The sequence below is a fragment of the Podarcis tiliguerta genome, assembly GCF_965153285.1.
Source record: "Podarcis tiliguerta genome assembly, chromosome: 12".
In the NCBI taxonomy this organism is placed as follows: domain Eukaryota; kingdom Metazoa; phylum Chordata; class Lepidosauria; order Squamata; family Lacertidae; genus Podarcis; species Podarcis tiliguerta.
In genome coordinates, this window is record NC_139545.1 from 19596526 (window position 1) to 19619396 (window position 22871).

At 40.5% G+C, this 22871-nt stretch overlaps 1 protein-coding gene across 5 annotated transcripts in view; it reads left to right on the forward strand.

The window, feature by feature from the left end:
• The window catches only part of THRB (thyroid hormone receptor beta), a 174394-nt gene that overhangs the window by 123730 nt on the left and 27793 nt on the right, over positions 1-22871 (forward strand). For 4 of the 5 annotated variants that reach the window (XM_083405116.1, XM_083405115.1, XM_083405119.1 and 1 more), the window contains exon 5: positions 15339-15420. The exons of the other annotated variant lie outside the window; for it this stretch is intronic. In XM_083405116.1, coding sequence (XP_083261242.1) covers positions 15405-15420 — 16 coding nt within the window. In that variant the 5' untranslated portion in view covers positions 15339-15404. The remainder of the gene's footprint in view (positions 1-15338; positions 15421-22871) is intronic. 5 annotated transcript variants of the gene reach the window in all.

The following is a 22871-nucleotide window of genomic DNA, read 5'->3' on the forward strand; positions in this document are numbered from 1 at the left end:
GAGCTTCTTCCTTCCTTTAAAACATAAATGTGCATTTTTGCTACAAGTTAACAGTCGTTTAGCATTGCATGATTTGGCCCATGGACATTTAGCTTCCAGGACTGACCTGGGGGCACCTATTGCCGTAAGCCTGATTGCATTTGCCTTGGTTGATCTCTCTCACTGATGCCAACCCACTTCCTTGCCCTCAGATGCACGCATATTTTAGAGCGTAAAAAAGGGGGAAGTAAACACCCCTTATCGCTTTCTGTAGATCGTAAGCAAGACTGTGTGTCCGAGGATCTCTGCAAAATAATCACTCACCTCAGTCCCACGGTTCCTAGAAGGCCATTGATATGGAGGAGAGATCTAATTTGTGCATCTACAGAATTTTGAATTAATCGGGTGCTCCTGTTTAGCAGTCAGAGAAGATTTTTTTTTTAACTGCAGCGAGAATGCTTGGATGTGTGATTGCCCAACTTGCCATTCAGAAATGGGTGAACACTCTGCATGTTCTGAACTTTGTCTTTGTTCCTTCGTCCTTTATTTCTGGGCAAGTTAAAACAATAACATCTTAGAGGATTATACTTTGCCAGCTGAATGATGTCTAGGACAAAAGACCGTTTCTATAAAGAAGAGACTAGTTTCTATAAAACTGCAGCATTCTTTTTTGTGTTTTCCATCCTTATTTGTATGCCTAGACTCTTATTTATGCTTCACACTTGTGTGTGTGTGTGTGTGTGTGTGTGTAACTACACACTATAGTTGCTGGTCTGTGTGTTGGTGATCTCGTTTTGATTCCATTCATTGTAAAGCTGTAGTGGCTTTTCTGTTGAACTGAAGGCTATTATATATCTGCATTGTTAATATTCAGTGCAAATTATTCATGAAAGAACAGTATGTTTTGAGGGCAGCTTTTATATAAACCTTGTGTATTGTCTGTTAGCTGCACCAAGCGTTTATGACTTAGGTGTTTTAGTATCAATGTTTCTAATCAGAAATATTACCATAAATGTGTAATTTATCAATTGGAGGCAATATAACAGATTATACTGCGAGGCTCTGAGACTAACTGAATACTTTGCACTTTCAGAAAAGTGATATTTTAAATTACCACAAAGTGTAATTAATAACTTTATATTGTCTGGGGAAATAAGCTCCTGCAGGCAACTTTTTGATAGTTCTCTACCTGCACTTTTTACTAGTGGTATTGGGAACATTGTGAAACAATCTTATTTTAGCTATTGATCTGATCTCAAAAGAAAAGTGTGAGGTTCATTTTGATGCAAGAGGGTGAAATTGGTTACCGCTGGACCTCCCTGATTACTCAGTGCATAGATATTCAGAGCTCATAAGAAATTATTTTTAGACCTCTGTTTACATCTTCTGTGGTATTCATTGCTTCAGGTTACATTTACTGTAGGCTTATTTGGTTCAGCCAAAAGTTTCATTATGATCAGTGAACAATTTCTCAAGACTGATATTGCACCCATTCTTAGAGCCTTATTCCCATAGAGGAAGAAGCCTGGGAAGAAAAATGATCCACTTGATCCTGTTGAAAATGTGAAATATTGCTCCCTAATATTGAGAAGGTAATGGAAAGGACCATGCAAACCCTTTTCTGTGTGCTGCTTTTTCTCAAATAGTTTATGCTGAGGACAGAGATGGCTTGTTGCCTAGCAATCAGTAAGTGTTTCCTTTCCCGGAACTGGCAAAACAAACAGATGGGGCTGAAATTCTATGGGAGTAGTAACTCACCCGCGAGGCATTTTTGCTATCTGAGGCATCTGCTGCCTTGCTCTCCCAGTCACTGCCCATCTCATCTTTGTTGGGATGTAGAAGGCATATAAGTTAGATTTAACAGCTGTGCACAGGGTGCCCTCCCTCCTGAAGCTACAAAAAAACACCCACACCCACATCTCTCCTGTTAACTTCTGGAACAGGAGAGCTCTTAAGTTTTGGGATTTCAGAATCACATTTTTCATCTTTTCTTTCATGTTGTTATAGCTTTCATATATATCTTTCATTGGGGGTTAAAGAAGATATTTTAGAGCCCTCTTTCTTTGTTCCACACAGGTACCCAGTTGATGCACAGCCTATCTCTGATACACGCAATAGATGATGCCACCCAAACTAAGGAAAGCAGCTGTTTTCACTGTCCCCGTTTTTATTAGTTTATTTTTTTAAAAGAGGCACAAATCTCAGTAGCGCCATAGTAATATGAATTTGTAGTTCAGCTTCTCCTAGAGAATCAGTGCAAGCAATAGCATTCAAATAAACGTTTAACGGTATTAATTGAAAAGACTCACAATCAAAAAAGAAAAAGAGAGAGAGGTGGAGACTAAAGAGAAAGATGCTCAGTGTTCGCATGTGAGAACGGGCTCAGATGCGCACATGAGATGTGAGCCTTCCCCACATGTCACTGCACCTGTGCACTGAGAGTCCCCATTGGCTCCCCTTTCCCACTCAGTGTGCAAGCACAAGTACACATACAAATACCACAGTGGGCTCTAGTGGGAAATGGAAAGTCTATGACCTGTTAACTGAGTGAAGGGGGAAGGGCATGCATAGACCTCTCATGTCCCATAAAAGGCACATTGAGCTGCCTAAGTGTACCAATGTGCCCAAACTGAGGAGGGGAGTGAACCCATTCATGTGTGGGGAGTGATTGGGGGAACCAATGGCCACAAGGATTTCTCCATCTGCACATGGTGATGGGGGCTAATTCTCAGCATACAAAGGAATATGCTCGTGTGTACATTGTTGTAGGCATGAGACTGGTGCAAACATTCACTACATATTTTTTGGTCTCTAGATCCACTTAGAATAACATACGGTATGTGCAATTTTGTTTCCCTTGGAACTTCATTGTTAATTGTTTCAACTAATGAATCTTGCGTGGGAGGGGAGACACCAACAAACATAATATATGCATTCGCTGTATGAACTGTGATTATTCTGGAAATCAAGCAGTTCATCACATTGGACTGCAGAAAAGTTTTGTGTAGTACAAAAGACACTACAACCTACCCCCACAAAAAAATCCTCATGCTAATAATTCCCCCCCCCCATGTGTCAACAGTGTATTATTGTCTTAGTGAAATAGGAAATTTTGCAAAATTCAAAGCGTGTGTGTCTTGATGATTTCTTACAACATCCATGTTTAAACAAATTACAAATCTGACAGCAGCAAAAGTCATGACTAACAACCTTTAAAAACTCAGGAGACTTAGATATAAACCTCCTGAAAACAAAACCTTTCTAGCTTCTCTACAGCTTCCATCTGAAGCTGTAAATATATTGAGTGATTGGAAACAGGACCTATAAACCTTTCAGGTTCAAATCTTGTGAATAAGCACATTTTTCTCTTTTTCCATTTGCAAATGTACCCAAACCTGATAGCATGCCTATACTTGGTTTATGATCCCTGTTAATTTCAAAAGTATTTGTCTTTTTTGAGGGGGGCAACAGTATACCAACAGTATACCAGTATACCACCAAGTGTAGCAACTTGGGTGTCAGGAATTCAGCAACTGCAGGTTTGTACTGGCTGCTCCTGAACCTCTGTGGGTCTGTCCTGCAGTCAAACATATCCATCACAAAAATCCCATGTTAACTATGCGTCAGGTGCACTGATTTATGCTTACATAAATGAATCCATGGTCAGCCAAGGTCTTCTCACCAATGAATCACTTCAGATTTTAGTTGTAGCACTTTTTGTGCCTTCCCATTTCTCTGATACCATATCACACCTTTTGTGGGACTGAGATGCTGCTTCCAACAGAGACAACCCTTGCTATGCTTGGTTTGTTACTGCCATTCATTTGAAAAGTATGTGTCATGCCACCTGAATCCAGAAGCAACCCAGACACAAGAGTTAGAGGCTGCAGAGGCACCAGCTGAGCAGCCAAACCCAGTTCAGGGCTTTGAGCTGGCCACTGGAGATCAGGGGACCACTCTGACTGAGGCTTGCAGAAAGTCGCACCCAGAGCAGGCCCCAGACCACCAAGGCCAGAACCCAGGTCCTTACAGATCCCTTCTCCTGAGGAACCAGATACCTCCCACTGCACTTCACCAGTCCAGCATGAGCATGCTAGGCTCTGGAACAGACAAAAAGTGCCCCATCTTCAGGCCAAAGGGTTGGCCCTTTCTGGCTCTGAAATTTTCTTAGGGGTGAAATCTGGAGGCAGAGGCTTCAAAGGCCTCAATCTGCTTCCAACCCTTGCTGGAACAAGTTGCTCGCTTGGAGCTATCCATGGTCCTGCAGCTTCTGGCCTAGCCTTATCTCAGGCCTCATCCTGCCTTGCCTCCAGTCTTGCCTCGCTTCCAGCCTTGTCCTGCCTTGCCTCATCTGCCACTTTCTGTAGCATCAGACCGGAACACAACGTTATGTGCTTTTTTGAGGGGGGAAGCAGCATATATAAGCGCAAAGAGGTCTGTGGCTCCTAAAGAGGTAAAGGTAAAGGGACCCCTGACCATTAGGTCCAGTCGTGGCCGACTCTGGGATTGCGGCGCTCATCTCGCTTTATTGGCTGAGGGAGCCGGCGTACAGCTTCCGGGTCATGTGGCCAGCATGACTAAGCCGCTTCTGGCAAACCAGAGCAGTGCACGGAAACGCTGTTTACCTTCCCGCTGGAGCAGTACCTATTTATCTACTTGCACGTTGACATGCTTTCGAACTGCTAGGTTGGCAGGAGCAGGGACCGAGCGACGGGAGCTCACCCCGTCGCGGGGATTCAAACCGCCGACCTTCTGATCGGCAAGTCCTAGGCTCTGTGGTTTAACCCACAGCGCCACCCGTGTCCCTTGTGCCATCTGCGTCCCTAAAGAGGTATGCAGCTTTAAAGGTGCACTCAGTGACTTGCATCAGTTTAGCTGCAGAAGCCACTTGTACGATAGCAGCCAGAGTGGCGAGGCTGAGTTGTGAAGCCATGCATTCCTGACACCACCACCCTATCCTTCCTCAGCCCCATTGAGGTAGTCTGTAGCAGTTTTTGCTAGTATACTAGCACATTCTTGCTATTGTACTGGCGCACCCCATATTATGCTAGCATAGTGGTGGCATAATGCCACAGACTGTGAAATTAAGTCATGTTCAACATGTTCAGTTTCAGGTTTGAGGGCCACCGACCAGTCCCAAAGTGGGGATCTACTATAGATCTTCATTGTTTAGCCTGATCTCTAAAGCAACTGAAACTGGCTTTTGTGTATGGAAGGCCACTGGATTAAGATCAAGTCCACTCCTTCAACTCAACCAAAATGATATGGGCTTATCTGGTATTTTTATTTTACTTTTTTATTTTACTTTATGGTGTACACAATTAAAATATGTGCAAAGGAATGTCACAGGAAAGTGCGGTCTTAAAATAGCTGTTGAACAAAAATACAGTTTCCTTATTGCTAATGAACGTAGAAACACATTTATGACAAGCACCTTTAAGGTGTCATTTTTTTACAAAGCAAATGCCATTACAGTCACAGGAAGTTCTACTTAAAGTTCACTGCAAATTATTCTTAGTCTAGTCAGACACTTTCCTTAGGCACTTTCGCAGCCTTTATATTATTGACAACATCAAATTAGAAGAAGGTTGCAGTTGCTAATATTTTTCCTTGGCTTGCAGCTAGAAAACTATAGATTTAAAATGTGTGGCTACTAAACATGAGAGGAAGACAAATATGGGAGAATGGCTCATAGTTTTCCATACCACAATTTCAAATTGTGCATTCTGCTTTATAGTTAACTGTATTGCTCACCATTACCGTTTTACATATACTGTATGAGGAGGAAAATTTCACTCCAGTGAAATTGTTGCAGTTGTTCAAAACAGAATGCATAATAGATTCAAGATAGTTTCTTGCAAATATATGCCCATCCTGATATGGCTTTTTGAAAATGGCATTTTACAGGAACATCGGCCGTGACTAATAAAACCATCTGCATCAGATTTTCATGACTGAAACTTCTCTGAAGGAAACCATTACTAATATTATCTACATTGAAAGCTAGACCTTTACACGGGGTATCTTTCGTGTAAATTTTTTTCATACATACATTGCTCTTGGGTTACAACATTCCGCTACCTCTGGCAGCATGTAGCTGAATACACTTTAGCAAGTCAAAACTCTGGGAGATGCTCTACATTGCTGCTGCCTGCTACGTGCGTAAGGCCAGCAGGGTTAAAACCCTCAAGGTAGGAGTGGCACCTGATTCCATCTTGCGGCCACAAAGCCGAGCAGAGAGAGGCAATAGTAGCAGGACCGGAACTGCTAAGCGTGCCCACATAAGAATGTTGGCCTTAGGTAACAGAGTGTCCCTCAGGTCAGCCTACAATAAGAACAAAGTCAAACAAGGCTGAATCCTTGATGTTTTGTGTTTTAAGCATCTGAAAATTGTTCATGACCAGCTTCGACCCACAAGACCTCAAATGATCATAGGAGCAAGGCAATAAATTGATGGTAACTTGGCCAGGGCCCATGTTGTAGACGTGGCGCTGGCGAAAGTTGCATCCGTTGGCTCTACCTGTGCACAATTAAACCTCACTGCCTTTGCTGGATTTCGTAGAAGGGAAACCGATGTGTCTAACCGCACCGAATGGAAACTGACCATGGTGGCTGAAAGTGCATTGCTGGAAAACCTCTGCGTTCTTCTACCGGTGCATTCAGGGGGCGATGCATGTGAATTCCACCCGATCGAGAGAAGTGGGGGAACATTTGCTTTCCAGAACTCCACAGCTAAACAAGATCTTGGCAATGCCAACCGCTTGTCAACCAGTGTTTGTCAAGCCTCCAGAACATGGCCTTCCATCCTGGGATGGGCTGATGCACTTTCCTGGCAGAAAATATAAATGGAATATCCTAGACATAACAGACAGGCATTTATGTAAGAAAAGGCACTGTGAATGTAACAATATGCTGAGAATCGGACACCAGCCTACACAATTCCTGCATGCTTCGAGAGCATGGACTAGCTCAGTGATCCTGCCAGGCCACACAGATATGAATGTTGAAGGCATAACAAATGTCAAGGAATACCAAATGCAAGAGACAAAATGTAAAGGTAATTGGAATGATTATGCAAAGTGTAGCAGATCTTTGTAATTCAGTTTATATGTGATCTAGTCAGGCCGTAAACAGTAAATTGTATCATATTAATAGCATCTATAGTAATCATCAACATTGTTTTTTTCAAGCAATCATTATTTTAATTTGTCTTGCCTATTGCTTTACTGTTTAGATTGGCTACATGTTCAGCTGCATATATTTTAGTGTTATTTTTCCTCTTTAAGAAAGCAAATGCTAAGTAGAAGCGTCAGATACACCCTATCACTTTCTAGCATCATGGATATATAATTTAATTAGTTGTTTTTCTCCTCAGATTTATGGTCAGTTTGTTTACTGGCTGAATGTTAATAAGCAGTGAGCTGGCAAGAGTATATTGTGTCCTTTCTATTCTGTTTTTCCACCTGCAGACAGCCTCGAAAGATGTAATTATTTTATCCTTTTGGCAACAGAAGTGGTGCTTCATTTATATGCCTATTTTATTTTCACTGGAGTATATAATCTGTTAATGTTCGTGCCTAAAAAAAGAAGTCTCTTGTCTCCTGCTGTGAAAGGAGGGGCCCAGTAGTTGTTTTCTTCTACTTAAATCCTTGCGTCACATCAGGAGGAAAGATTATAATGTCACAAAGGCTATCACCTCATGAAAAAGTTAAACTGGTTTAAGCACCTGATTTCTTCAGATTTGGGAGCCCTTTACCTCAGAATGCCTCCTTGCTAACAGATGTCAGGTGTTGATCGCTTTAACATCTTACTGAGGGCTGTCAGAAGACTCCCAGACAGTTCCACCAAGGCTTCTGTTATTTTCCATCCTGTTTCATTGCTAAATGTAAGAAAACATTTTACCCCAAAGAGGATAAATAAGAATTGTGAAGTGATAAGCAGTCTAATTAGCTAATATCTATTAACATGTGGCTAGACACATGTGAGCCTAATGAATTTGGTGGCCTTGCACACGGGGCTATTCCATTTATTAACACTAACGGTTGAAGCTAGCTTTTGAAAAGTGTATGAAAACAGGCTTTGAAGTGAGATTTTCGCTAATTGGGTATTTTTATAAATACATGCCTTCGCGTTTGTTTCAAAAAAGTCAGCTAGCTTGCTTCATGCAGCTGTTAACGGAAAACAAAAATGAGAGAGCGCCACTTTGAGAAATTTAGGATTTGTGAAAAATGAACTAGCGGGTCAGTTTAGCAAAGCAAATGCCTTGAAAATATAAGTCAGTTGGTCTTGCTTATAACCAATAATCCGCATATCAGTGGTCACAAGCCTGGTTTATCTCAGTGGAACATCAATGTATATGGTGCGTTTTATATTAGTAACTATTTTCTTTCATCTTTAGCGTAATTGGTGGTTTTTCCTTAGGAACATATTGGGCTCTCTGTAAGGGGAACAGGACCCTTCTAACTTTTATTGAGGACACCTGTACCTCTAGAAGTTGTGTTAAGGAGAGACCTGTGGTAAATTCAGTTTTCTACATCATAGTTGTGGGAGAAGACAATTGTTAATTCTCGGGATCTTCAGACTCTAACCATCCAAAGTAGGAGCCTTGATAGAATCTTACAGTGAAAAACCATCCCTAGGTATATGCCCTCATTTCCATGGAGATACATGGTTTTATTTCTACAAATTATAATCTAATAGTAAGATATTGACATTTAGTTGCTTAGAAATAACATAGGAATTGACATGGTTCAAGTAGTCTCTGAAGTCACTTGTCTATTATTCCCGGTTTTTTATGTCTCTTGTGCTCTGTTAATTATCGGTGTGAAACTGGAGAAACTGAATAATATATTACGGCAAGCTATAATATACATCAGATATGGGACTATTTTCAATCGGCTCTTTAGGGTTTGTTCCCCTTTAGAGATGCACGTAACAACAATACCTGTAGCTTTAAAATATGTAACGTTCAATGCTGCTTTTATGATACTAAGACTGCGATCCTATATTACTCACTGGGAAGCAAGTATCATTAAAATCAGTGGGGCCTACTTCTATGTAGATGTGTATAGGATTGTGCTGTAAACGAAATATTCAGGTCAGGAAAAGCATGTTTAATGCGAAGTGCACATGGCCATCAAAAGCTTCCTTTCTGCCCTGAGTTATCACATCCTATATGTGGACAAGACAAAGGTATCTGTCCTTTGTGCATTAAGTTTTACTGAATGTGCTTTTATAACACTATTGTTAACTTCAGTCTTGGAAAAAAGAGTAAGAGTGTGTGAAGTGGCTTTCAGGTGGCATGGGCTTATGCACTCTGTAACTAAGAGACGCAAAGTGCAGTTCACAAATATGCAAGAAATATACCTTCTGAGCGCAGCTAAAGTGCTGTTTGCGCTTAGCAGAAATAAAGACATGGAAACCAGCAAACCCAGAGCAGTGCATACTGTAGATTTGGGTATTCGGTTTGCATGCATCTTTGCGGATCGTATGCGATGATAAATGTGTTTGCTTGAAAATAGGTTCCATGGGCTAGCACACTAGTGCTCTAAAAGGGTGGTGGTCCACTTACTAACTCCTATTGCAGCTGAAGCACAATTTTGCACACAAGAAGCAGGCGGAACTTGTCATCCAATAGTAACTGGATTTCATGGCTTCTATGCACTAAAAAGGCCCACTGGATTCTGTGCAAGTAAGCAGAAGAGAACTTTCCCCCATCTTTTCTCTGCCCCTACAAGGACCCTTCAAAAACACAGTTGGACGTTTGGCCACGGGGGCCAGTGCTTGGAAGATTTTATCAGAATCTATAGCCCCATGGTAGCCATTGTAGAGACCTCCGCATGTAGCAAACTACACCCCATCATCCCTGGCCATGAACCATGGTGACTGGAGCTTTGGGAGTTGTTCAGAACATCTGGTAGTACCACACTGGGTACTCCTACTATGGGCTGTTGCTTCATCACAGCACCTCATTAAATCAGGTTTTTAAAATTTGTTTTAAAAAAGCTTGCACACAACTTCCTTAGGAAACTGCAGCTTATCAAAAAGTGGAAACTTCCTGCCATGTGCAAAAGAGACCGTGTGTGTGTGTATTTGTATGTGTGTGGGAATCTGAAGTTTGTGCTTGTACCAACAAACCATGATTGTTATTATATCTGAGCCAGGCCACTGTCTTGAATAACTTGATGGTTTCGTCTCCCCAGCCTTCTGAGGCTCATGCTATTGATATTGCCTCTTCATTGCAAATTAAATCAAATGTAGCTGATTCAATTTGGATCATATTTTACTGGCCATGGATACCATTATATATTCAACAAAATTCTTATGTTTACAACCTTTAGGTGTGCAATTTCCCCCTGTACTTTATAAACTGAAAAGCTGAATTGCCTTCATCTTTGTTCCCGGTCTTTCCTGCTATTATGTCTATATGTCTTTCAGCAGCCACCGAGGCTTACTTTTTAAATCAATAATGGAATCTGATCTTATAATAATAGAAGAATATGAAAATAATAAGAGAAAGGAGCATCTTGCAGGCCTCTAGCTGCCTCCCCTCCCAGTGTTGCAGTCAGATGTAATTTGATGTAGGGATGATGCGCAAACTTTAGCGTACTCATGAAATGACTGCTATCACCTCTCTCTTTCCTTGCCACAGGGCTCAGAAACTTACCTTGAATGGTAAAAGAAGGCAGCAGAAACAGTAGGCATTCCCCCAAACCCTAAAGGAGCATCTTTCCCAACCTAGGATGGGGTCTGTGGGTTGTAGTCAATGAGTAAACCCATTGAAATGAATGAAAATGTCTTCATTAGGTTGATTAATTTCAGCCAGTCTACTCTGAGCACAGCTTAGTGGAATACCTCCCGTAGTCTGCATCCTAGGTTGGGCAACCACCAGAAGCTCCCCAGGGTAATTAACAAAGCGCACACCGCCATGCTCCATTAGCCGGTCCCAGCATACTACAGTGGTACCTTGGGTTAAGAACTTAATTTGTTCTGGAGGTCCATTCTTAACCTGAAACTGTTCTTAACCTGAAGCACCACTTTAGCTAATGGGGCCTCCCGCTGCTGCCGTGCCGCCAGAGCACGATTTCTGTTCTCATCCTGAAGCAAAGTTCTTAACCAAGGTACTATTTCTGGGTTAGCAGAGTCTGTAACCTGAGGTACCACTGTATCTGGAGGTGAAGGACAGACTGCTTCCTGGCAGTTACAAAGGGTTTTTGGAGGACCTCAGGAGCCCAATGCTATCCTGTCCTCCAGTTCCACACTTGGTATGTTTTGGCAAAAGGTCATAGTGCCCATCACTCAAAACGGCCATCTCAACTCCCACCTGTCCCTCCAGCTCTGGAAGAAAGGCCGGGCCTAATAGTAGCCATATTCTGAGTACCTCAGTAGTCAAATGTGACTACTGGTTAAATGTAACCTTCCCAGCCAGAGCAGGGAGTGACAACAGAGCACCAAAACAGCAATCCCCCCACTCTTCGCATCAATCCTGGAGCTCAGAAGTGCAAAGTCGGCCGTGGCAAGTTGTGAGCCACTGGTATCTTTTATTACACCAAGCTTTTTCTGTGTAGGAACAAGTACATTTCCAACACGTGCAAAATCATATTGGGCTGTGGATGACTTCTGGACAACATGTTCTGCCCTCCAAATGGAAATTACAGCCTTTTAGTTCATGAATTGTCATAGTTATTCAGGAACCTATGTCCTTCTACCATCCATTATGCTTTGTATTTTAAAGAACCTTCTACATTTTAATTCCCATTCTGTATAATCTTGGGAAATGAACATAAAAGCAGATATATTTGTGAAATTGCTGTTGGTGCCATTTATTGTTCCAGATGCTTTGAGGCAAATTACCTCAGCATAGTTAGCTGGCCATTTATTTATTTAAAAAAAATCTGTTATATGAGTAAAACCAGGGCTAATCCGGCACCTGAAGTAGGGTGTGAGTTTCCACAGATCATGAAACTAATTTTTTTGATGGGCCAGAGAGTAGACTTTTCCTCCTAAAGCTTATTTTTCACTCCTGATAACCTCAGCTTACTCTTGAGTCTGCCGATGCCTCACCTTTCTGTGCGGGTGATGCCATTTTTGCTACATTTGCACAAAAAGCTGACAACTTCTGTCAAAAATAGAGCGGACAATAATGATCTCCTCACACCTGTGCCAAGTCTTCCAACCAACACAGTTATAAAAGTATCTTATCATTGCTGCCATATTATATCTTCTTTTTCCATTGTACCACATATTTCCATATACCACACAGACAATGCCGCACAGTGTACAAAGACCATTGTATTATGCAAGTAAGGATGGCAGAACTTTTAAATATTTCTTTTAAAATAAAAAAGCTATCCTTCCACAGCTGTATCTTAAGGGTCAAATTCTGCAGATTAGCTCAAGCATCTTTGAAAGCCGTTTTAATTTTAACAGTGATGGTGCAGCCTACGTTTCTACGGTAACTGTCTACGGTACCAAATTTTCCATTCAGATCTGAAATATTCACTTATTTCAAGTGGAAACGTCATCCACTTCAGTTCTTGTTTAAGCAAGCATTTTTAAGAAGTATTTTCTTGTCAAACGTTTTATCCTTGTTATACTACCAGCTTTTGTCATGTGGCTCAGCCCTTACGCAGTAAAAATATAAAAGTTTGTCCCCTTAGCAAAAGTACTCCTGATATATTCATTAAAAATATTTTTAAGTGTCCCCATAAAAAATTAGAGCATCAGAGAATATTAATTCAGAGAGCAAAACATTAACAGATTCTACTCCATATTGTGACTATTGATTTCCCTTCAGCAGTCTGTGCGTTTACAGCAATTGCTGTAGCATAACTAAGAACTAAATCAATTGTTCTTTTTCAAACCGATGTAAAATTAATTCAGTTTGCAGTCTTGTTCTTCTAAGAACAGTACATTTCAGAAATATTTCATTTCATTTTAGTTTTCATATTCCTTTCTTGAATGCACCGAGGAGAGCCAGCTCTGTTGAAACTTGTGTAGTTTATTTAAATTGTTTTTTGTGTTTCAAACTTTAGTTAATTGTTTGTTCTATTTTGATGGTTGAAGTCACCTTGATAATTTATTGAATTACCGAAATGAAACGGCCCTGAGAGCTTATTGAATGGTCTGTGTGTTGAATGTCTAAGTAAAATGAGTGTAATAATTTCAGCTCCCTTTTCTATATCACATCTTATATATCAGCAAATATGCTTTATAGCAAGTTGGTCCCACATATTGTATTTTAAACAGGCTCGATATACAGCTTTCAGGTACTACCAATTAGTTGCGTAATTAACAAATGTCTATTTAAAATAAGCTCACTTCTTGTGTGCAGTCCCCACAAGGTTTACTTTATTTACCTCTTTACTTTGTATTTGTATGTTATTAATGGCATATAGCTATTTGTTGTGGAAAACAAATGCAGAGTTTTCCTTTTCCCCGTTTTATCTATACTCATCCCCACAAAGACGCCGATAAAAAAATCTTAAATGATATTCCCAGCTATGGCTGTACCTTGGCACTTGATGTGTATCATTTTAGCTCATGCGATATACCAAATAATGTGTGATGCACAATTTTTGTCTTATCTCATGGGTAGACAAACTAAGGCTTGAGGGCCGGATCCGGCAAAATCACCTTCTAAATCTGGCCTGGGAACGATCCAGGAATCAGTGTGTTTTTACATGAGTAGAATGTGTCCTTTCATTTAAGATGCATCTCTGGGTTATTTGTGGGGGCTGCCTGGTGTTTTTACATGAGTAGAATATGTGCTTTTATTTAAAATGTATCTCTGGGTTATTTGTGGAGCATAGGAATTCGTTCATTCCCCCCCCCCCAAAAAAAAATATAGTCCGGTCCCCCACAAGGTCTGAGGGACAGTGGACCAGCCCCCTGCTGAAAGAGTTTGCTGACCCCTGTCTTATCTAGATACTGGAATATTAAAAATTATTTGTTTGGTATAAATATTCCCAAGAAAAGTAAACTGCAACTTCAACCATTTCACAATGGCAATGTTTAGAAGTATTAAGATTTCTTGCTATAACACCATTGCCCCTATTTTTCTGTTAGTACTTCACATTTAAAAAAAATATTATAGCAACTAATGGTTAGAAAATTCAGGACACCATCCAGCTAAATTTAAGCACAGTAAGGTCCTCCTGGGCAGTATGCAAGTAAATAATTGTGCATGTGGAACAGCTTCCACTTGTGCAGCAGAACTTTTTCTTCTCTCAGTCCTCCATCCCCAACCTGTGCTCCAGAAGGTTCAGGGAATCTCCAGAACCGATTTCAGGAATGCATGGAGGCGAGGAGAGCAGGGCAAATTCCCGGTGTGTAAGCAGAAGCCATTCCATTTGCACAAGGAATTACTAAGCACTACTTTGGGTATGCGGGTAGTGCTGTGGGTTAAACCACAGAGCCTAGGACTTGCCGATCAGAAGGTCGGCGGTTTGAATCCCTGCGACGGGGTGAGCTCCCGTTGCTCAGTCCCAGCTCTTGCCAACCTAGCAGTTCGAAAGCACGTCAAAGTGCAAGTAGATAAATAGGTACTGCTCCAGCAGGAAGGTAAACAGCGTTTTCGTGTGCTGCTCTGGTTTGCCAGAAGCGGCTTAGTCATGCTGGCCACATGACCCGGAAGCTGTATGCCGGATCCCTCGGCCAGTAAAGTGAGATGAGCGCCACAACCCCAGAGTTGGCCACGACTGGACCTAATGGTCAGGGGCCCCTTTACCTTTACCTTTTACTTTGGGTACCACCTTACTGTTTCAATAGGTGAGAATTGGACGCTGAGTTAACTCCCATTGAATTCAAAAAGACTTAACTTTGGCTTAATCATGCCATCTGTATTTAAACTGAAGTGTGTGTGTGTGTGTGTGGTTCCGTTGCTGTACAGTCATATACCTCATGTTACGTTTGCTTCATGTTACGTTTCTTCAGGTTGCATCCTGCGGCGACCCAGAAGTACCGGAAAGGGATACTTCTGGGTTTCGCCGCTCGCGCATGCGCAGTATCGCCAAATCACGCTTCGTGCATGCGCACAAGCGCCAGATTGCGCTGTTCACCTGTGCAGATAAGACGCTTCAGGTTGCGAGCTTTTCATGTTGCGAACGGGCCTCCGGAACGGATCCCGTTCGCAACCAGAGGTACCACTGTAATAGAAAACAGAAACATGTTGGTTGGTAGATGTTTTCTAAATCTCAGCTGCATTATACATGTGCAATGCACACAAAGAGCACTCCACTTCGCTTGGAAGTGGATGGAAAACTCAAGTGATGTTGAGTGCAGTCATGTCAGCCAATCTACTTTCCCTGCAGGAGGCAAAGGATTACTGGCTTGGTTTTTTTATTTTATTTTTTATACAGAACGGCAATCTTTTGAAGTAACCACTCCCAAAATATCTCAAGTGGATTGACTGCCTGCCTGCCTACATGGATCATATATTAGGTGAATATTAGTGCTTTAAAATAAATATATCTTGCTTATACCCAACAAAAAAACTTAACAACAAATCAAACATGTCCACAGACTAGGAAGAGCCAATCATCCTGATTTATTTAGTGTCGATATTATTATTTTTATTAAAACAGAAGAAAACAACGGCATGATCAGGAAAGGTGTCTTGGCATAAAATAAACTGAAATGGAACAGGAGACGTTTCTGGAGGACAGTGTTTGGTGTCAAAGTGAAACCTTAACATTCTTGAGCTTTTAGTAAACACTTATTAGTGGAAAAGTCAGAAACTGGAGATGGATGACTTTCAGCGCTGAAAATTCTTTTTGCCTAAGCAACAGAATCAAAGGCTTCATTGTCTATGATAGGAAGATGTCAATTCAGTTTTAAGATATAAGCTGTACCAAGTTTTTACTCAATTCAGCTTTCTTTTTAAACCAGGTTATTTACCGTATTTTTTGTCCCATAGGACGCTCCGTCCCATAGGATGCACCTAGGTTTTTTTTGGGGGGGGGAATAAAGGAGCAGCGTGGGGAGCCCTGCAGGGAACTCTGCTTTCAGCGCGCCCGGCACTCCAGGAAGCAGGCTGCTAACCTAGACAGCCCTGCAGGACCTCCCGCAGGGTTGCCTAGGCTGCGGATGTGTTCCCGAAGCGCCGGGTGCTCTGCTTTCAGCGCACCTGGCGCTCCAGGAACCATGCTGCTATCCGCAGCCTAGACAGCCCTGCAGGACCTCCCGCAGGGCTGCCTAGGCTGTGGATGCGTTCCCGAAGCGCCAGGCGCTCTGCTTTCAGCGCGCCCGGCGCTCCGGGAAGCAGGCTGCTATTCGCAGCCTAGACAGCCCTGCGGGAACTCCCGCAGGGCTGCCTAAGCTGCGGATGTCTTCCTGAAGCCTGGAGAGCGAGAGGGGTTGGTGCGCACCGACCCCTCTCGCTCTCCAAGCTTCAGCTAAAGCCTGCATTCGCCCCATAGGACGGACCCAGATTTCCCCTTCATTTTTGGAGGGGAAAAAGTGCGTCCTATAGGGCGAAAAATACGGTATTTACTTTTGTAAAAAGAAGAAGAAGCAGACCTTGATATACATTTTTAAGTTAAAAACTCTCAATTTAAATATTTCAAAATGAAATATAAATGTGAAAAACAGCACACAATAAATGGTTTTAAACCTCTGTGCCTCCGATGTAGAATGGCTATCAGGCACAAAAATCCATAGTGGAATGTAGTTACATCTTAGACGTTGTTGGATAACCTTCATCAAAATAAAATTTTAAAAATGGCTTGGATCCAGAAATCCCCTTGTCCAGTACCCCTCAGTCTTTAGCAGTATCTCTTCTGAGAGTCGGGTGACCTTTCTGAATGGGGTGAACATTCAGACACACAAGTGTGTGTGTGTTAAAGGGGGAAAAGGGGATCACACAAAATCAGGAGTCTGAAACTTCTGTGAGTAGGAACATCTCTGGATCCAAGCCTATAAAAAGTAAAGTTGACAAGCTCCCAATTTTTGACACTCACTTTATTCCATGTGAAGTGCCCCTCAAGAATTGTCCTTGTTCATTTTGGAGCGTGCAAATGAAAACCCAACTGTAATAATAGACCGAAAATAATGCCTTAAGATTCTTATTGGACAGCTTATGGTTTTGTCCTTCTGAAGAGTTAGCAAAGCAGTTTCCCCCCCAAATTATGACAGTTGTCAGGGAAAAGAAGGAAGAAGTATGATAAACTTCTAACGAAAAGCATTTGAAAACATAGTTGCTGATTTATATGTAGTCTTTTGTGTTTACAGTCACTCCTTTAACCCCTTTTAATTGAGTAAATTTCAAATTTTCGGAGAACTGCTTGATGCCGGCGAAACAAGAAAAACAACAAAAATTGTAAGAAGTTTTGCACTGTTGCTGTAATAGTGGCATTCATTAAAATTACTTGAGACCTTTATTTTAAATGCTGGTTATAAGAGCTTGTGTGTGACCTGAAATGAATATGAGACATTCTTATTTTTAAAGTTGAGGAGGCTTTATCTAATTAGCGACTCCCTTGCATAATGATTTTGAAATGTTCGTAGCATAAGTGTGTGAATGAGACAGATGTAGAAACAGCCAGCTCTTCATTATTGAATCATAGGAAAAAAGCAATTTAATGAAATGTAACTGGCAAACCAATTAAGCTTAACTTTAACATTTAAGCACTATTCTGTTGCTGATTAAGATGGCTTGTTTTGAAATTTCCCACCTGTTGAATTCAATAAAAATTGCTTACTGAAATCACTGAAGTTTGAAAAAGCTGCTTTCTTGCAAATGTGTTAAATTAGTGAGCAGCGGGGAGTTTGGCCTATGTGTATGTAAGGCATGAAAGGTTTACGCAAATCATTCTGTCAATCAAAATCAATAAAGCAGATGACAGATTTAGACGCTAAATTTTTGCAAAGCGGGACATACTGCTTGAGTCATCAACATAGCACTATTGGATTTTCTAGGAGTTAATGCTGAAAACCAGGATTATTGATTTTTGGATTTTGAACATATCGTCTCAAGGATTTCCTGAGTGTACTTTGTGATGCTTCACACTTAAGTTGACAACACCAGGGGCATTTCTGTGCCCTTGCCTTTGTAATCGTTTTCTAATCATACTGAAAGGAGACAGAAGTAGCTTTATAAAATTATTATTCCACCCCCCAAACTTGTGGAACGGTGGGGTTGTCTGGGCATTACCTCTTTGTCTGGTGGCCAATGTTACCTGCCATCTTTCTCAAGGAATTAACATACAGTCACAGATTAAGACCTTTGACTGTTATAAATCTGCTTTCCAATATGTTTGACTGGCAGGAGAGCTCTCAGTCTATCCCTAATATAAATAGGGTATTAGCACATCGGGCACCGCTCTAAAGTTAAACATACAATTTTGCGGTCGACTTTCCTGGTTGTTGCGTATTCATCTCTCTTGCCCACCCCATGCGTATGCAGGCTTCCGTGTGTATATGCATGTGAGCGCATGTGTGCATATGTAAAATATAAGGCTGACGATAGGATAGCAAAATGAACTACTGTATGCAAGAAATATATGAAGCTCGCCCGGCTGCCAGCAGCAACTGCTACATGCAGCCCTCTGATTATTGCACTTATATCGAAGATAGTCAGAGTTACAGCAGTTGCGATGCTCAGGTCCTGCACAATAATAACATCTATATGGAACAGGCCTGGGCGGTGAATCAGCCGTATACCTGTAGTTACCCTGGAAACGTTTTTAAAAGTGAGTACTCCGACATGGACGTGGCCCTGCATCAATACAACCAACCTGAATATTTCACCGAAGAAAAGCCTACTTTTTCTCAAGGGCAATCGCCATCCTACTCTCAGAAGAAAGGTAGGAAATGCCATTTTTTTTGTGGGTTTTCTGTTTGTGACAAAAAAATAAAACCCACCTGAATTTTGTCCGTTTGCTTGCTTTACACCTGCAATTTTTCTCCGTTGGCTCAGTTACATCTTTGAATGTGAAGACTGCCTATTGAGAATCGAAAGCAGCAGCTGCGACAGATGTTGCTAGGTGATTGGGAAAGGGTTTTTTTGAGGGGGCAACGGGAGGTGAAAGACAAAGACTTGCTATTACTTTTACTTTAATTTCAGAAAGCTTATGTATATACGTATATTTTTGTGCTGTTAAGCCTGTTGTCTAGATATATGTTTGTGCGTGTGTTGGCTGGTACGTTTTCAGATTGAGTGGAAAAGTTTCTCCTCAGCAAGGTTTTCATTATCGACTCATAACATTGCCAAGATGTATTATTTTCTTTATTTTTTGCATCTTAAGGTGGTTATGCCTAATTAGCATTGATTAAAATGTTATTTAAAAGGATATTAAAATGTACAGCCAAGTGTAAAAACAAGTTACAAAAGGTCATATGCTTAAAAGTTCCTTAAAGCTCTAGGCTCTCAATGATAGTTGACAATGTAAACTATTAGGGGAAAAACCTGTAGATATGGAACTTTATTTTGCCCCACGTCCGATTAATTGAATGTTTGAGTGTGAAGTAGGCTGGATTGAAAAGTGAATACCCATTCTTCTAAGCCTTAAAATATGTCTATTTCTCGGAATCTTAGTATAACATTACTTCCCAGTAAGGAAAACACAGAATATTGCTGAGAAAGTGTTTATGAAAGGTGTGTGCAAATAGTGTTAGAATTTCCTTTTTTGTAACAGAAACATTATAGATGTTTCATTTGGTGAAATACCTTGCTTGAGACTGAAACTCTGTGCATGTTTTCATGGGAGCAAGCCCAATTAAACTAAGTGGAGCTTACTTTTGAGTAGACATGTATGGGATTGTTCTGTAAAACATCAATATGATACCCTTCAGTTATTAAGACTGAACTATCTGTGTGCAAACAAAGCCTAGCTTTGCTTATATAACTGCTCAGGGAACAGTACTTTCTTATTTTCAAATGTTTCTATAGTTCAATGTAGCATGTTTACAATAGGTTTATTAAACCTACAGCCCTTTTTCCTGGTAGGATTAAATAACTAGTTGCTCCTGCTATATTAGACCTAATTATCTATATGTGTCCATATGAGGAAAAGTAAAATGAAAAATATTGCCAGAATTTGGGTTGTAGGGACTTAAAGATGATACACATTTTTTTAATTTCTAAAAATACTTTGCAATTTAAAAAAATGTTCATGTTAAAAATTGAAAAAAATACTCTTTGGACCCCCCCCCCTTTCTTTTCATTCCTTTTTCCTATCATAAAATATATGTGTTTGATTAGAAAATGTGCAAATCAGTGTTCTGTAAACAAATGCTTTCATTTGTTGCCATATAATAGACAGTTGTATTATTTGGGGGAGCAATATGTTTTTTCACTCATTTGTGCAAAAATAGTACTTTTCAAGCTTCCTGTTCATGTTCAGTTCATAAAAATTCTTAGTCACCTTTCTGTTGGAAAACACCCTCCCCCAAATGAAATTAAGCACCTAAAACGTAAGTTGGCTGTTCCAAATTTGCAATAGTGTAAAATGTGTATCTGTCCTTGTATTTGACAATTCTTTGATGTCTGGCCATGTTAATATTTTTTAAGTAATACTTGAGATAACTGTGTTTGGCTTAAAATAATATAGGTCTATGTGAACATTTTGCAACTGGTTAATCTACTATTTTCCCAGCAAGTGGATTTAATAATGGGAAACATTACAAGCAGTTTTTGAAAGCTGCCTTTCCTTAGAATAGCTATTTCGATAAATGTTTCAGGGCATTTTCATTGCGAGCTATCTATCCCTCAATTAATATTTTCTTGCCCGCTGAAAAACGAACAAGGAAAGAAGGCTTGCAGATTCATATGTTTGTAGAAGTGAAGAATCAACATGGCTTTCACAAAAGTATTCTAATACTGTATTTGCTAAACCGATCGTATTTGAAACTTTATACGTGTTTGTTGGTGGTTTTTGCTTGGAAGCTTTAAGACAAACTCTTATAAAAGTAACCAATCACTTAATCCTGCTCCGAGGACAGACGGCTTTAATAAGAAACATTTGTGACAGTATTGATCCAAAATTGATTCCCCCCCTTATTCTTCTTCCACCTTTTTTGTTAGCAAAGTCTTAGTACTGGCTCATTAAAACAAAATTAAGATCCAAAGCAGGTGTTCATGAGCTTTGCCCTCATTCCAGGCAATTCTTAATAACTTCATTTCTATTAATTATGTTTGCTACTATGTTTGTGCAATGCCACTCCCTCAGAACAATTCGTAACAAACTTCTAAAACTTGTGCTGTTGAGTTTATTCCCAAGCACAGAAGAGATCTCTTCCTTTCTGATCCTAATGAAAAGCCCGTCCTTTTAAAAGTTATACAGCATGTTGTTTTCCCTTGCAATACAGCCCCAAAGAGAAATTGTGTTTCTAATAAAAGTCGAGAACAAAAGATCCACGTGATGTGTGGGACAGCATCTATTTTTGAAAAAATAAGTGTTCTACGTTGTAATCATAAGTTCCCAGCTTTTGCTATATGGTGTTTTCATCGTATTTAACACCTTGCTATCTTTTCTTTTTGTGACTAAAAAATGGCAGAAAATTAATCTAGAAGCTGGGTATAAGAATCTGTAATTTATTATGCATCGATTATTCTTACAGCGAATATGCAAGCCCAAATTGTAACAATAATCAATACACATTCTGAATTTGAGCCTCTTGATTAATGTTTCTGTGATTTGCAGAACTTGTTTCAATGTAAGATAAGCACAGCCGGTGTTTTTTCTTTCCTTTTAAGGAAATGTTTAGGGGTACTCTCATTTTCCTACTCATATTGAAATACTGCCCCTCAATGAGGCCAAACTTAGATTCACAATATGTTTAGGCGGGTATGCATACAATACTCCTGCGTACCCCCAGAAAAAAAACCCACTGAGCACAACTGTGATTCATTGCAAAGTCAGAAATCAGTTTCTACCACAGTAAGCCTTCAGTTCACATTCTCTCCCTTCCTCATTTTTGTTATCTCAAGGAGGAGCTGCTGTTGATTTTGAACTGAGCACAGTTTTCTATCCAAGACCAGTTTAATCCTGGATTCTTTTCACTAAACATAGTTTAAGCAAGCCACAGTTCCTAAATTCAAATGTAACAGGGCACTGTGCTAGGTTCAGCAGAGGAGGGGAGCTCATGTGAGCATGAGGCTCACAGCAGCTCGTTCTAATATCAATTCAATTCAATCAATTTTATTGTTTATAGCCAATGGCAATTACAATACAGTATGAATACAAATCACACAATTGCAAAATGAAAAAACACCAAAGCAAGGCAAATCTACAATGTCCAGAAATTTAGGAATGCTCCTTTTCATCAGCACCCCTAGGGTTTAGTACTTGCACCATCCAGAAAAGTTGCTCTTTCTAATATCAGAAACAATAATTTCCCAATAAATCTTAACCAAGCCAAAAAGAACCTGAACCTTCATGGTTCTGTACTTTTCAGCAATTCTACGGATTTAAGTGAAAACACATTGTGTGAACAAAGGTTTGCAAATTTTGGCACGGAGGCTTACATGGAAGCCTTTTTTAAAAAGCTGCCTTTGATGTCAGCTGTGGAAATTTAGGTGTCATATCATGCAGACAAGATAATCTGTATGTAGCATTACAATGACAGTGTATACAGTTTGCAAAGCAGGTAGAGGTGACAGATTTTGTCATCGTAACCCATGTGTGAAAGCTAACAATAACTTGGAACTTCTTGGAGTAGGCGGTAAGAGTTAAAGTGTGGTTTTACTTAAAGGATGTGCTGTTCAATCATGTTGCTTCCTTCCAGTTATTCAGTCATGTTGCTTCCTTCTCACTTGTGGGTTGTCTAATCTGAAGTCTTTTCCAGACTTTTGCTGAAGGCAGGGAGCGGACTGGGAATCCGCTCATACCCCCTTGTCCACATTTTTATCTGAAGCTTGTAACGGAGACTGTGTGTGGGCTGCGTTTAGATTT